Consider the following 14,940-nt stretch of genomic DNA (forward strand, 5'->3'; position numbering starts at 1 on the left):
AAGTAAAAGACTCTAGGGTGGGTGGGCGGGGAGAATACTGGTCCATGAAGGATGATAAATGACATAGTGGCGGTTGTATTGTTAAATGGGAAACTGGGGAATGTTATGCATGTGCAAACTATTGTATTTACTGTTGAATGTAAAACATTAATTCTTTAATAAATAAATTTTTAAAAAAGTAAGTGAACTTCTGTGGGTAAGAGTGATTGTGTGGGTAAGAGTAAGTAAACTTTCGTTGGCTGGGGTTTGGTAAACTTTCATATGTGCGGGAGTTGGCCAGGGAGGAGTCCCCATGCTTTACAGTAGAGGATTTCTTTAGATGGGTTAAAAAAAAAAACTCATATTTAGAAGATGTGTGGGTAAAAGTAAGTGAACTTGTGTGGGTAAGAGTAAGTAAACTCGTTGGCTGGGGGTTGGTAAACCTTCATTGTGCAGGAGTTGGCTAGAGAAGAATCTACATGCTTTGCAGCTAAAGATTTCTTTCGATGGGTTAAGATAAAATCATTTCACTTAATCCTATAAGATAGATCCATTATCTTATGATTGGAACTGTTACTCTAGTACTAATTCTTGTTCTTTGTTCGCTAGTCATCCTCAGATTCCTGTTGAGATCCCTGAAACAACTCCAGACAAAAAATCATCTCATTAAATTATTATCAAATAAGTTAAATGAAGAAGGAGGAAATGCCACGCCCCACTCAACTCCAGAATGATGGGTCTGACAGGGTCAGCACCCAGGAAACCTCTCTTCAAGGAAGCAGAATTCTGGGAGTGGGTCTTGGCATCCTGAGCAGATCTAAATTGGAAACTCTGATTATTGTTTTCATTATGTACATGGTAATGATGCCATGTAATCAGGGACGAACAGCCCCTGTTCCCAGATTAGATACAAATGAACAGGAAATGAGGTGAAGTTATGGGTCATCAAATACATAAAGTTTTAGGAAAAATTCTTAATAATACGTCCTCTTATGAAATACGTTAAAGCTCTACGTAAAATACTATCTGTTAAGCCTATTACTCAGAAATGCATCACCCCATAAAGTACATTTCTGTGTAAAACCGCAAGGCCATCTAATCAAGAAATGAGCTTTACTTTCTGTTCCAGATATTGTTTATGTAAGACTGAAAGATATATAAACTCTCACCTGCTGAATAAAAATTGAGTTCAGATTCACCCTCCAACAGAGTGTGGTATATTCTGTTCTCCCCTGCGCCGATTCCTGACCCACTAGGTGGTCACCCTCGGAGTTCCCTGATACTTCCTGCTGCTCTTCCGCTGTAGCGATCCGTCACAGAAATGGAGAGAGGAGGGGAAGACGGGGAGAAAAAAGACACCTGTAGACCTGCTTCACAGCCTGTGAAGAGACTCCCCTGCAGTTGGGGAGCCGGGGGCTCAAACCGGGATTTTTACTCAGGTCCTTGCATTTTCTGCCACGTGTGCTTAACCCGTGTGCTACAACCTGACTCCTAGGGTCAACAATTCTTATGTTTATTAGTGGCATAGAACCACTGAATATGTCTTAATTTTTGCAGATAAAAGTAATGACATTAATCCAGTATTCCTGCTGAGAAGATGTCTCTCCTGGGATACCACAGACCTCACACAATTCTGCTTAGTTTCCATGTGTGCTTTTCACAACCTCTAATATATTATAAGATTCAGTGACTACAAAAGGGTAATAAACCAGAATTACTCTTTTTTTAAAAAATGAAACTTAAAAAAAAATTTTTATTTAAATATTATCAGATAGAGAGAAATTGAGAGGGGAGGGGAGATAGAGAGTGAGAGAGACACCTGCAGCCCTGCTTCACCACTAATGAAGCTTTCCCCCTGCAAGTGGGGACCAGGGGCTTGACCTGTGACCTTGCACACTGTAATGTGTGCGTTCAACCAGGTGTGCCACCTCCTGGCCCCTAAAAATGAAACTTCATTGTTAGAACATACAGGTATCTGACACTCAGGGATTGTGAGTGATTTTTAATTGCACTGTGACTGAACATCTTGGTTAAAGAGATTATACATGTCTTTCTGTGCATTTACTGTGGTTATTTATGTTACTCTACTGAGTTGTGTGAGTACATATATTGCTCATTAGCACTTTGATGTATAGCATGTAAATATGTTTCCTTATTTTTTTTACTTCATCTCTTTGTCTTGTCATTATAGCAAATATATTCATTTTTGTGTATTCTCAGTGGTTCATTTCTCCATTTATTTATCTTTAATGTTGAGCTCAGGTTTCTGAAGACATTTCCAAATCAGATGTACTGTACTGAGGATGACTATAGGTTTTTTTGTTTACTGTTGTAACATCCAAGTGCATCTTAAAGAACATAAGACCTTTCACTGCCAGACTTTCCACAATGGCTCCCTCCTCCTCATAGAATCTTTTTGTATTTATAAATTATATTTTACTTCCTATGATAGAGAGAAATTGAGGAGGATGTAGACTACTGTAAAACAATTCTTCTCGTCCTCCTATTCTTTTTTTCTGCCACCAGGGTTATTTCTTGAGCTCATTGTTCAAAGTTTGAATCCACTGCTGCAGAAAGCCTGTTTTTCTTTCCATTTTATTTGATAGGAGACACCTGAAGGCCTGTCTCACTGCTCATGAAGTGGCCCCATTCAGGAGGGAAGCAGGCATCAAACGTAGGTCCTTTGTCATGGTGAAATGTACACTTAACCAGGTGCACCATTGCCCTGAACCTGATAATACTTATTTTATTTGTATAACATTCTTGGATTTTTAACCCTTTATTGGACACTGACACTGCAGAGAAGCCTAATGTGGTATGATGACTCTAAATAGTATAATTTCCATGCTTCCATAATGATGTTGATTTTATAAAGAGCTATGTGTGGCTAGAGATGTTTCTTTTTTTTTTTAAGAATTTATTTATAAGAGACTGAGTAGTTAATATGCTAATCTGCTGCCACTCACATTTTCTCACATGAACACGTTGCACATATTTTAGGGCTCACTGACCTTTGAAGATGTAGCCGTGATATTCACTCAAGAGGAGTGGGCACTATTGAATCCTTCAGAGAAGAAACTCTACAGAGATGTGATGTGTGAAAACTTGAGGAACTTTCTTTCACTAGGTAACTCTAATCGCCTTAATTTTTCACCTAGAAGTCGTCACTTTTTCACCAATGTAGAAATGGAGCCAGTGTTATGTGAGCAGAGTTTGATTGTGACTCATAATGGATCACAAATTCAGTCTTGTGGTCCGGTAGATAGTGCAGTGGATAAAATGTTGGATTCTCAACCATGAGGTCTTGAGGTTGGTCTTTGGCTATACATGTACTAGATTGATATCTGATTCTTTCTGTCAGACTATCTCATGAATTAAGAAATAATTATTTATTTATTCCCTTTTGTTGCCCTTGTTTTATTGTTGTTATTGATGTTCTTATTGTTGGATAAGACAGAAAGAAATTGAGAGAGAATGGGAAGACAGAGTGGGGTAGACAAAGATAGACACCTGCAGACCATTTCACTGCTTGTGAAGCAACTACCCTGCAGGTGGGAAGCCAGGATCTCAAACCAGGATGCTGAGGCCGGTCCTTGCGCTTTGTGCCATGTGTGCTTAACTGGCTATGCAACCACATGACTCCCCCAAAAATAAATTCTTTAAAAAGTTTTCTGGGTGGGGGTAGGTAGCACCATGGTTATACAGACTCTCAGGCCTGAGACTGTCAAGTCCCAGGTTCAATTCCCTGCAACATCATAAACCAGAGCTGAGCAGTACTCTGGTAAAAATAAAAATAAATTCAGTCTATTTGTATAATTTATTTTTAAATTATTTATTCATGCAAAAGATAGGAGGAAAAAAACAATCAGCCATAACTCTGGTACATGTGCTGCTGGGGATTGAACTCGGAACCTCATGATTGAGAGTTTAGTGCCTTACCCACTGTGCCACCTCCCAGACCACTGTTTGTATAAGTTCTAATATTTTATATATTTTGTAATTTTTAGAGAAAATACAAGAACTTTCCACCAAAGAACAGCATAACTTGCACAGGAGTCAACAAAGGTGAGAGTTAAATTTACAATAAAATGTGATGTACCACCCAGAAAGCTATTGTGTTTTCAAATATTTTGTCTCTGTAATTTACCTAGATCTGGTGCCTGCATAGTTTCCCCGTAGTAGGCTGGGGGTTGAACCCAGATCCTTAAGACTTGTCCTTGTTCTTTCTGGAACCTATGCTTAACCTGCTATGCTACCACTCAACTCCCTACTTATGCGTTCTTAATTGTGTGCTCTCTACTGACTTAATAATAGCATAGAAGCTCTTTTAATACAACTTATTAAAAATGATATTTATAATAAAAAGTTTATAATCACTGCCACAAATAGATTAATTTTTATATAATCTCATCAAAGATACTTCATGACTAGGTTATAGAATAGTTGGACAAGTGACTCAAATATATATGTGACGTAGATGACTGAAGTTCCCATCTGAGTCACTGGCAACAAAAGGACCATAATGATGTTCTACATTATCTGTCTATTCCCCATGTTATAGGAACATCTTTCTCACGTGTGACAAGGAAATGGAAGTCTTAAAAAGGGGGCAAAGATGCTTAGTATTTATAAAATAGTACACTTGGAAACAATAAGAGTATCTATAATGTATGAATATCTATATGTTTATGATACGTAGATGTAGCCCTTCTAGAAAAGATCGATATTTTCAGTGAAAAATTTCAACACAATGTCAAAACTGGCTGTTAACAAATAGTGGTTCATTTAGTATATACAAACTACCAGTAAAGATATCATTAGTTGTGGCATAATATACTTAAAAAGAAAGTATGTAATTTTTACCAGTTTTTATCTTATTTATTTATTGGATAGGGATAGCCAGAAATCTAAAGGAAGGGAGAGATAGAGAGGAAGAGGACCTGCAGTCCTTCTTTAGTACTTGCACGCTTTCCACCTGCAGGTGGGGACCAGGGGCTCAAACCAGGTCCTTGCTCATTGTAGCATGTGTGCTCAGTCAGTTGCACCACTGCCCATCCCCCCCTTTTTAGTATTTTTTAAAATATTTATTCCCTTTTGTTGCCCTTGTTTTATTGTTGTTGTTGCTGTCATTGATTTTGAACTGGAGAGAAAATTAGAGAGAAGGGGAGAGATAAGATAGACACCTAAACACCTTTACCACCTGTGAGGTGACTCCCCTGCAGGTGAGAAGCCAGGGGCTCAAACTGTAATCCTTCAACCTCTCTTTACACTTCATACCATGTGTGTTTAGACTGCTGTGCTACCTCCTGACTCCCAAGCCCAGCCCTTTAAACCAATTTTTTAACTCTACTTTTAATACGAGATTTTAAAAAAATTATTTGTTATTTTATAGAGAGAGAAGGGGAAAATAGGGAGGAAGAGAGAGACCTTCAGACCTGCTTCATTACCTGTGCAGTGAGTCCCCTATAGGTGGAGAGCCGGGGGCTTGAACTGGAATCCTAACTGGTTCTTGCTCTTTGCACTGCACATGCTAAACCCACTGTGCTACTGCCCAAATCCCTGGAGATCTTTTTCTAATTTTGAATATTTGTGATTTTTTTCAGTATACGTTCTAGTGAAATCTATTGTTAATGTCTGAATTTCTGGTTTATTATGTAAAATTATGTTCTGCATCCTGATAATAGAATCAGTTGTGTTCATTGAAATATCATTAATTAATTGTTCATTATTTTACAGTAATACAGCAGTGAAAGTCTCTGAGGGCAAAAAAAGTCAGAATGGTAGAAAATCTCAAGACTGTGAAGTACACAATAAATTACTCACTTATTCTATTCATCTTCAAAAACATGAAAGAATTCACAGTGGAGAGAAACCGTATGAATGTAAACAGTGTAGTAAAACATTCAGTCAAGCTGGTCATCTTCATATATATGAACGAACTCACCGTGGAGAGAAACCCTATGAATGTAAACAATGTAGTAAAACATTCAGGCAATCCAGTAGTCTTAAGGTACATGAAAGAATTCACAGTGGAGAGAAACTGTACGAATGTAAACTATGTAGTAACACATTCAGTCGTTCCAGTAGTCTTCGGACACATGAAAGAATTCACAGGCGAGAGAAACCCTATGAATGTAAACTATGTAACAAAACATTCAGTTTTTCCAGTAATCTTCGGACACATGAAAGAACTCACAGTGGAGAGAAACCATATGAGTGTAAATTATGTAACAAAACATTCAGATTTTCCAGTAATCTTCGGACACATGAAAGAATTCACAGTGGAGAGAAACCCTATGAATGTAGACAATGTAGTAAAACATTTGGGCATTCCAGCAGTCTTCAGGAACATGAACGAACTCACATTGGAAAGAAACCCTATGGATGTAAACAGTGTAGTAAAACATTCAGTTGCTCCAGTCATCTTCGGGCACATGAACGAACTCACAGTGGAAAGAAACCCTATGGATGTAAACAGTGTAGTAAAACATTCAGTTGTTCCAGTCATCTTCGGGCACATGAAAGAAATCACACTGGAGAGAAACCCTATGAATGTAAACTATGTAGTAAAACATTCAGTTGTTCCAGTACTCTTAAGAAACATGAAAGAACTCACAGTGGAGAGAAACCCTATGAATGTAAACAATGTAGTAAAACATTGAGTTGTTCCAGTAGTCTTCGGACACATGAAAGAACTCACAGTGGAGAGAAACCCTATGAATGTAAACAATGTAGTAAAACATTTAGTTATTCCAGTAGTCTTAAGAAACATGAAAGAACTCACAGTGGAGAGAAACCCTATGAATGCAAAGTATGTAGTAAAACATTCAGTTGTTCCAGTAGTCTTAAGAAACATGAAAGAACTCACAGTGGAGAGAAACCCTATGAATGTAAGCAATGTAGTAAAACATTCAGTTGTTCCAGTAGTCTTCGGACACATGAAAGAACTCACAGTGGAGAGAAACCCTATGAATGTAAACTATGTAGTAAAACATTCAGTTGTTCCAGTCATCTTCGGGCACATGAAAGAATTCACACTGGAGAGAAACCCTATAAATGTAAACAATGTAGTAAATCTTTCATTTGTTCCAGTAGTCTTCGCTCACATGAAAGAATTCACAGTGGAGAGAAACCCTATGAATGTAAACAATGTAGTAAAACATTTCGACAATCCTGTAATCTACGGCAACATGAACAAACTCACAGTGGAGAAAAACCCTATAAATGTAAACAGTGTAGTAAAACATTCAGGCAATCCAAAACTCTACGGACACATGAAAGAATTCACAATGGAGAGAAACCCTATGAATGTAACCTATGTAGTAAGACATTCAGGCAATCCAGAACCCTTCTGACACATGAAAGAATTCACAGAATCACAGCCTCAAACCTGTTTCCAGCACCCTATCCTCAGCCTCTACCCTCCCGGCCACTATGACATGGAATTAATGACTGGACGCCTTCTGCTGCAGGCAAGTCTTCCTTCCCTGGAAGCCAGTGAGGCCATTGATGAGAGCAGTCCCTTCTACTATGACTGGGAGACCCTACAGCTGGCAGGAGTCCTCTGCTTGGTCGGCATAGCCTTCGCCCTGAGCAACAAATGTAAATGCAAAAGTAAAAAGGAACAGAGCCCGGTACCTGAGAGCACCATCATATTCATTGTGCCAGGGTCTGTCAGGACCTTCTGAGCTTCCCCTTCGGGGTCTGTGCCCAAGGCAAAGGCTGTTCTCTCTGGAATCCCCAGGGTCCCTCTTGATGGATGACAGGACGAGCCTTGTTTGTAAATAACACTTCTCCCTCTTAAAAAAAGAATTCACATTGGAGAGAGAAACCCTATGAATGTAAATTTTGTAGTAAAACATTCAGTTGTTCCAGTCATCTTCAGACACATGAATGAACTCACAGTGCAGAGAAACCTTATGAATGTACACAATAAAGTAAAGCATTTATGAGATCTAGTTCTCTTCAGTTACATGATAGAACTCAAAGTGGAGAGAAACAAAACTCATGAATGTAAACAATGTAGTCAAACACTCATTTAAGTCAATGTTCTTTGGAGACATGAAAGATCTCACAGTGGAGAGAAACCTAGTGAAAATAAACAGCAGAACATTGATGCAAGCCAGTCATCTGTCAACATGAAATAACTCAGAATGGAGAGAAATTTGATAAATGTAAGCAGTGTTGAAAACATTCTGTTATTCTGGTCCTCTTTGTAGATATGAAAGAATTCACAGTGAAACCAAACCCCAAGAAAGTCATAAAGCTTTCAGATGTTCCACTAATTTTCAATCACATGAAAATATTCACAATGGAAATTAATCTTTTGAGCATAAACTCTAATAAAGATTAGAGAGAGAGATGCAACCTGAGACATGATGCAGAGGCTTGTGGTTCAATATAATAGCTCTCATGTATGAGCCTCCGCACTACATGGGCAAGAGAGACGTTCTGTTTCTATTGTCTCTTCATCTTGTGTTAATATATAAGTAACCATGTTTAAGTAATAGTAGGGAATCACAGGGCCATGTGAACCCATACCTCTGAATATTGTATAAATATATGGAATATGAGTATTTTGATTCTTTATCATAAATTCCAATATATGAAAAAATCCACTTGGTACTGGGAACAGATGTCAACAATACTTAGATGTATTCAAATCGATAGCAGTTTTTGCACATATAAAATGACTGGCATTGGAAAAACAATTCTTATCAGTGTACACATTATAGAATGACTTTACATACCTAGAAAGGAACTTGTCCTAGAGTGACCAGTGAATGTAAAACAGTGGAATAATAGTGGATGCTACAATATGTGTATATGGTGCAAAGCGCAAAGGTTGGCAATATGGATACTGGTTTGAGCCCCCAGCTCCCTACCTGGAGGGGAGTCACTTTACAGTCGGTGAAGCAGGTTTCCAGGTGTCATCTTTCTCTGTCTTCCCCTCCTCTCTCCATTTGTCTCTGTCCTATCCATCAGTGACATCAATAACCTCAAAAGTGACAACAACAGTAAAAAGGGCAAGAACAAGGAAATATATAAATATTAAAATAAAAATAAAGCATTTAAATTGACAAATGTCTGCTCACACTGGCCTGGTTCTTAGCATATGGAATCTGCGGAGGTGCTGAGCCAGACCTGAACACCAGTCTTGACTCCGGAATTATATGTTGCCTTGGGCCACCTGCTTCCCAGCTTGGCCCTACTTGTGCTTTTCAGTCTTTCACTTTTGAAATAGAGAAAATAAGATCATGGTGCCCTCCCCAGCCCCTGTGTGTTAAAGACCATCATGAAGTACCTTGTGAATGAACTAGCTTGAAACTGAGTATCTTCATTTGTGTCAGGCAAAACTGAGGTACTTGGATGATCATGAAAAGGTTATTTTTAAAATATACATTTTATTTAATACAGACAGAAAAATTAAGAGGGAAGGGGACAATAGAGAGGGAGAGACACCTGCAGCACTGCTTCACCACCCGAAGGTTTTTCCCTGGAGGTGGGAACCAAGGACTTAGACCGAGATCTTCCTGCATTGTAGTATGTGCATTCAACCAGGTGTGCCACTACCCAGCCACTGAAAGGATTTTTTTTTTCACCAGAGCACTGTTCAGCTCTGGCTTATAGTGGTGCGGGAGATGGAACCTGGGACTTTGGAGCCTCAGGCATTAGAATCTGTTTGCATACCCATTATGCTATCTACTCTCCACGAAAAGGCTGTTTTATGGAGAATGTGGTCATGTAAAATCTCTCTGAGCAGACAGGACTTGTCATTATGAACTCTGATTCCACTTGCCCTGGTTTGGGAAGCAGGTGTGTGTACAGGAGATTCTAAGAGAAAATCCTGATGGGGCAAAGTATTCAGGCTGCTGTGGTGAGGCATTATCCAGGAATATTGTGTGTTCTCTCACCTAGAAAAGATTGCATTAAAACAGGTGTAGTTGAAGTCATATTAGATAGCAGTAGGGTTTAGGAAGATATAGTGATTTGTGAACTAGATTTTCATTCTTGAGACCCTGAAGTCCCAGATTAAATTCCCAGCACAACCATATGCTAGAGCTGAACAGACCACAAATGACAAAAAAAGAAGGAAAGACAGAGTAAAAGTAGGACCAAGAAGATCCAGTTCCTCATTTTTTCCATAGGAATTTGAGAAAGCAATCATAGTTAAGGCAAAATAGCTTTACAGATATTGTGTAAAGCAGTTCACAAGAGTCCATTAGTACCCATTTTCAGAAAAATAGTCTGCAGTGAGTACCTCCCAACACTTCATCTGCACTATTCCATCCTTTAGGTCCTAATTGTTCAACAATTTGTTTGGCTTTGCATGTTAACTCTCTTTTCATCCACCAAGTTCCAGATGCCAACCAGGCTTCCCTGGACTAAAGACCACCAGTGTGTCCTGGAGCTCTGCTTCCCCAGAGACCCACCCAACTAGGGATAGAGAGAGGCAGAATGGGAGTATGGATCGACCAGTTAACGCCTGTATTCAGTGGGGAGGCAATTACAAAAGCCAGACCTTCCACCTTCTGCAACTCACAATGACCCTGGGACAATACTCCCAGAGAAATAGAGGATGGGAAAGCTATCAGGGCAGAGGATGGGCTGTGGAGATCGGGTGGTGGGTATTGTGTGGAGTTGTATCCCTCCTAGCCTACGGTTTTGTCAATGTCTCCTTTCTTTTAAAAAATGCAAATTTATTAAGAATTGGTAAAAATGGCTGGGCAGTGGCACAACTGGCTGAGGGCACATGCTACAATTCTCAAGGACCCGGGTTTGAGATGCTGGTCCCCACCTGCAGTTGGTAAGTTTTGCAAGTGAAGTAGTAATGCTGGAGTCTCTGTCTTTTCCCCTCTCTATCTCCCCCTTCCTCTTGATTTCTGGCTGTCTCTATTCAATAAATAAATAAGATAAAAATTGGTGAAAACAATAAGGGCAACAAAAGGGAAAAACATATTTTTTTAAATTGGTGAAATCTAAATACTTTCATATAAATACATTATGCTAAAGCTAATGATATCTTTACAGGTATTTTGTATATATGAATTGAACTACTATTTGTTAATAGCAAGGTTTAGGTTTGTGTTGAAATTTTTAATAAAAATATTGATATTTTCTACATGGACTACCTCTATGTATAAAAATATAGATATGCATACATTGAAGATATTCTTATGGTTTCCAAGTATACTATTTTATAAATACTAAGCATCTTTGTCCCCTTTTTAAAATTTCAATTTACTTGTTACATGTGAGAAAGATTTTCCTATGAAGTGGGTAAAAGACAATAGTGTAAAACATCATTATGGTATTTTTGTTGCCAGTGACCCAAATGAAAAGTTTAGTCATAGATCACATACATCTTATTTGAGTCACTCGTCCAACTATTCTATAACCTATTCATGAAGTATTTTTGATGAGCTTATTTAAAAATTAATCTATTTGTTGTAGTGATGATAAATTTCATTTTCTTAATAAATTGCATTAAAAGGTGTGCTATGTAATTATTAAGTCAGCACACAATTAAGAACCCATGAGTCTACTTATACAGGGAACCCATGCAAGTACCAAATATCAGTAAATTACACAGAGACAAAATTTTTGAAAACAACTTTTTAGGTGGTACATCATGCTTCATTGTAAATGTATCTCTTTTATCTTTTCTAACATCACAAAATATAAAAGCATTAGAAATTATACAAATAGATTAATTTTTGATCCATCATGACTCATGATCAAACCTTGCTCGCTTAACAGTGTCTCCATTTTTATTTACATTATTGAACAAAAAGTGATTTGTCTTCTGGTTCAAAAATTAAGGCGATTCTCAGGCAGAAGATGACAAACAAGATCAGAAACGAAAACACAAGTAGACCCTGAAAGATAATTGGCATATCGCACCAAAGTAAAAGACTCGGGTGGGTGGGGAGAATACAGGTACATGAGGATGATAAATGACATAGTGGGGGTTGTATTGTTAAATGGGAAACTGGGGGATGTTATGCATGAACAAACTATTGTATTTACTGTTGAATGTAAAACATTAATTCCCCAATAAAGAAATAAATTTTTAAAAAAGGCAACAAAAGGGAATATTAAGAAAATTAAGGTGATTATAGTTAGCTACTGAATCAAAGTTTGTGAAGTTTTCACACATCACATCTCTGTAGTTTCTTCTCTGAAGGATTCAATAGTGCCCACTCCTCTTGAGTGAATATCACAGCTACATCTTCATAGGTCACTGAGCCCTAAAAGATGTGCAATGTTTTCTTGTGAGAAAATGTGAGCAACAGCAAATTATCCATTCAGTCTCTATTTTATGAAGTCTGTGAATGATTGTCTTATCTGCAAACATGTCTTCGGTGACTTGAGCATCAAATACCTCTTAATCATTGTCTAGAAGTTGGTACATTGATTCGAATACTGGATATTCTTTCACAAGGCCCTGAGTACAATTCCTGGCATCTCATGTGACAATGAGATATACCTATTCTCACTATCACCCCTCTGTAGTTTTGTAATTAGCAAATGATAAAACCTTAGGGCTGTGTGGGTGTACAACTTATAGGGTGCTCACATTTCCATATAAAAGGACTTAGGTTCCTGGTCCAGGAGGTGGCCTCCATGGATTATTGGTGACCCGTATGGCTGCCAGACCTCAGAGTCATCAGGTAGAGACACATTTGTCCCATAAAGTAACAGCCCTCTCTCATTCTCTCTTTCCATATCTATATATGGATAAAAGCCTGGTGTGTCCATGGACTGGATAAAGGAGGTGATGATGGATCCTGGCTTCAGATTGGTTGAGTTGTGGGAAGAGGAATGACTAGACCTCTACTTATTTGATTTTTTTTTATTATGTCTTGGGGCTAGTTGGTGGGACACCTGGTTAAGTGCTCACATTAAAATGCTTTACATTGTAAAGAAACTTCTGCACTGCAAAAGAAACTACCCAAACAAAGAGACCTCTCACAGAATGGCTGAAGATATTTACATGCCATACATCAGACAAGAGTTGAATAATAAAAATACATAAAGTGTTGTTAAAATTCGGAAGGCTCTTGCCGGCAGGTTGGCTTCGCAGTGGTGAACAGAGACGCGGAGACAACGGCTGGGCAGGGAAGCTGTATTTCTTTATTCAGGAACAACGATTCACAAACTAAGACAAACTAATCACCAAACAGAACTCTGCTGTCTCTGCGGCGGCACAAGCACTCCCTCTTACTCTGTAACTCGGGAACTCTCCAACTCTGGAACTCTCGTACTGGGGAACCCTCTGGCCCTCTCTCTCTTCCTCTCGAACTCAGGAACTCTGGCCGGGTTCCTCCGGGGCGGGGCCAAGCGGGCCGCGAAATTTAACTGGACTGATCTAATTCTCTTGGTGGGGGAGAACTAAAACCCAATGTAAAGCATACAACAATAAAGAGCTTGCCAAACTCAACAACGAGAGACACCTATAGACCTGCTTCACTACTTGTGAAGCTTTACTCCTGCAGGTAGCGACCAGGGGCTGGAACTTGGAATCTACCCTCTGAGCAGAATAGATATTTCAGTTTCTCTCTCAGTTGTCCTGAAGCAGTAAAGTCCCACAGCAAGGAGAGAATGAAAGAAGCGTCTGTAAGTCTCAGCCCCTAAGGTGAAGACTTGAAGGAGCATGTCAGTACACACGCCAGTGGGGAGGAAGAAATACAGTGTGATTGTCACTGTACCTCCCAAGGAAAGGACTGGGAAAAAAATCAGGTGGGCACATCTGAGAGCTTTAGAAGAGCAAATATTGGGAGGGTAGAGAGCATAATGGTTATGCAAAGAGACTCTCATGCCTGAAGCTCCAAAGTCCCAGGTTCAATCCCCTACACCACAATAAGCTAGAGCTGTGCAGTGCCCTGGTGTTTCTCTCTGTGTCTGTCTCTGCATCTGTCTCAAAAAGAAGAGCAAATGTTGGTGTCACCAGGAACTGTCATCATTCATCCTAATAACACCATTTGTTTTTGGACTACCTGGCACGGTGCCTCAATGAGTCACTAGTCTGTGTGAACTGAGAAGTTGGGAAGGAAGAGAGTTGAGGGGGAGCTGTGAAACCACTGGAATGTGAAATGGAATAAAGTGACCAATTTGCGGTCAGTCGGCTGGTGGTGCACCTGGTTGAGGGCACATGTTAAAATGCACAAGGACACAGGTTCAATTTGCTGGTCCCCACCTGCAGGGGAAACGTGCTGTGAGTGGTGAAACCTTGCTGCAGGTGTCTCTCTGTCTCTCTCCCTCTCTACCTTCCCCTTCCCTCTCAATTTCTGGCTGTCTCTATCCAATAAATAAATAGATATATATTTTTAAATTACAAAGTGACCAATCTGAGATCAGAAAGATTGTACTTGCTTGAAGGGAAATGAAGGTGATGCTGCCTGCAGCCCCTGGGAGCTCACCAGGAAGCTTCTAAGGTTAAGGCCCCTGGACCTCAGGAGGGGTCTAAGCCCTAAGGGAGATTCCGGCGCTTTGGAGAGGGCTCAAACTTTGCATGTGGGAGGTCGAGGCTGTGCCTCCTCTCATCTCCACTCTCCTCTTTCTATACCACCTGGAGATCTGGTGGGGTCTGTGGCCTGGGAAAGGCACATACGCTTTTCTGTAAATGCACTGTGGTATTTTGTCAGTGATTTTGGTGAACTGAGGATGGAAAAATAAAATGACCCAGATGTTCATAGACAAGCTAGAAATTTAGGTGAATTTATTAAAATATCAGACACAACATTCAAGCCTAGAAGGAACTTGAACCCAGGAACTGCCCTCAGATGAAACTGGGGTCTTTAGTGGGGGAAGAAGCTAGGAGTCTATTTCAGGTTCCTAGAGGTCCATGACTTTAGTAGTTTTTGCTTGATCCCAATAGCTAATATGAAGGTGAGTTAAAAATATTGTCTGGGAAGATGGTGTCAGAGCTGAGAATAGGAATAGAAAGCTGGATTAGGG

At 39.4% G+C, this 14,940-nt stretch overlaps 2 protein-coding genes and 1 long non-coding RNA gene across 4 annotated transcripts in view; 2 read left to right on the forward strand and 1 right to left on the reverse strand.

The window, feature by feature from the left end:
* Positions 1–14,940, reverse strand: part of LOC132542439 (uncharacterized) — a 77,167-nt gene that overhangs the window by 40,333 nt on the left and 21,894 nt on the right. The gene's annotated exons all lie outside the window — the stretch shown is intronic.
* The window catches only part of LOC132542436 (zinc finger protein 709-like), a 112,247-nt gene that overhangs the window by 5,771 nt on the left and 91,536 nt on the right, over positions 1–14,940 (forward strand). The window lies entirely within an intron of this gene.
* Positions 5,403–8,436, forward strand: LOC103122936 (zinc finger protein 709-like). Its single transcript, XM_060205003.1, has one exon. It carries the CDS (start codon positions 5,642–5,644, stop codon positions 7,415–7,417), a length of 1,776 nt encoding a protein of 591 aa, XP_060060986.1. The 5' UTR covers positions 5,403–5,641; the 3' UTR covers positions 7,418–8,436.

Source organism: Erinaceus europaeus, chromosome 13 (assembly GCF_950295315.1).
Source record: "Erinaceus europaeus chromosome 13, mEriEur2.1, whole genome shotgun sequence".
Taxonomy (NCBI): domain Eukaryota; kingdom Metazoa; phylum Chordata; class Mammalia; order Eulipotyphla; family Erinaceidae; genus Erinaceus; species Erinaceus europaeus.

What these genes read in the sequence shown, in the direction of transcription:
- LOC103122936 (XM_060205003.1), top strand. Translation starts at nt 5,642, where the DNA reads ATGTTCTGCATCCTGATAATAGAATCAGTTGTGTTCATTGAAATATCA.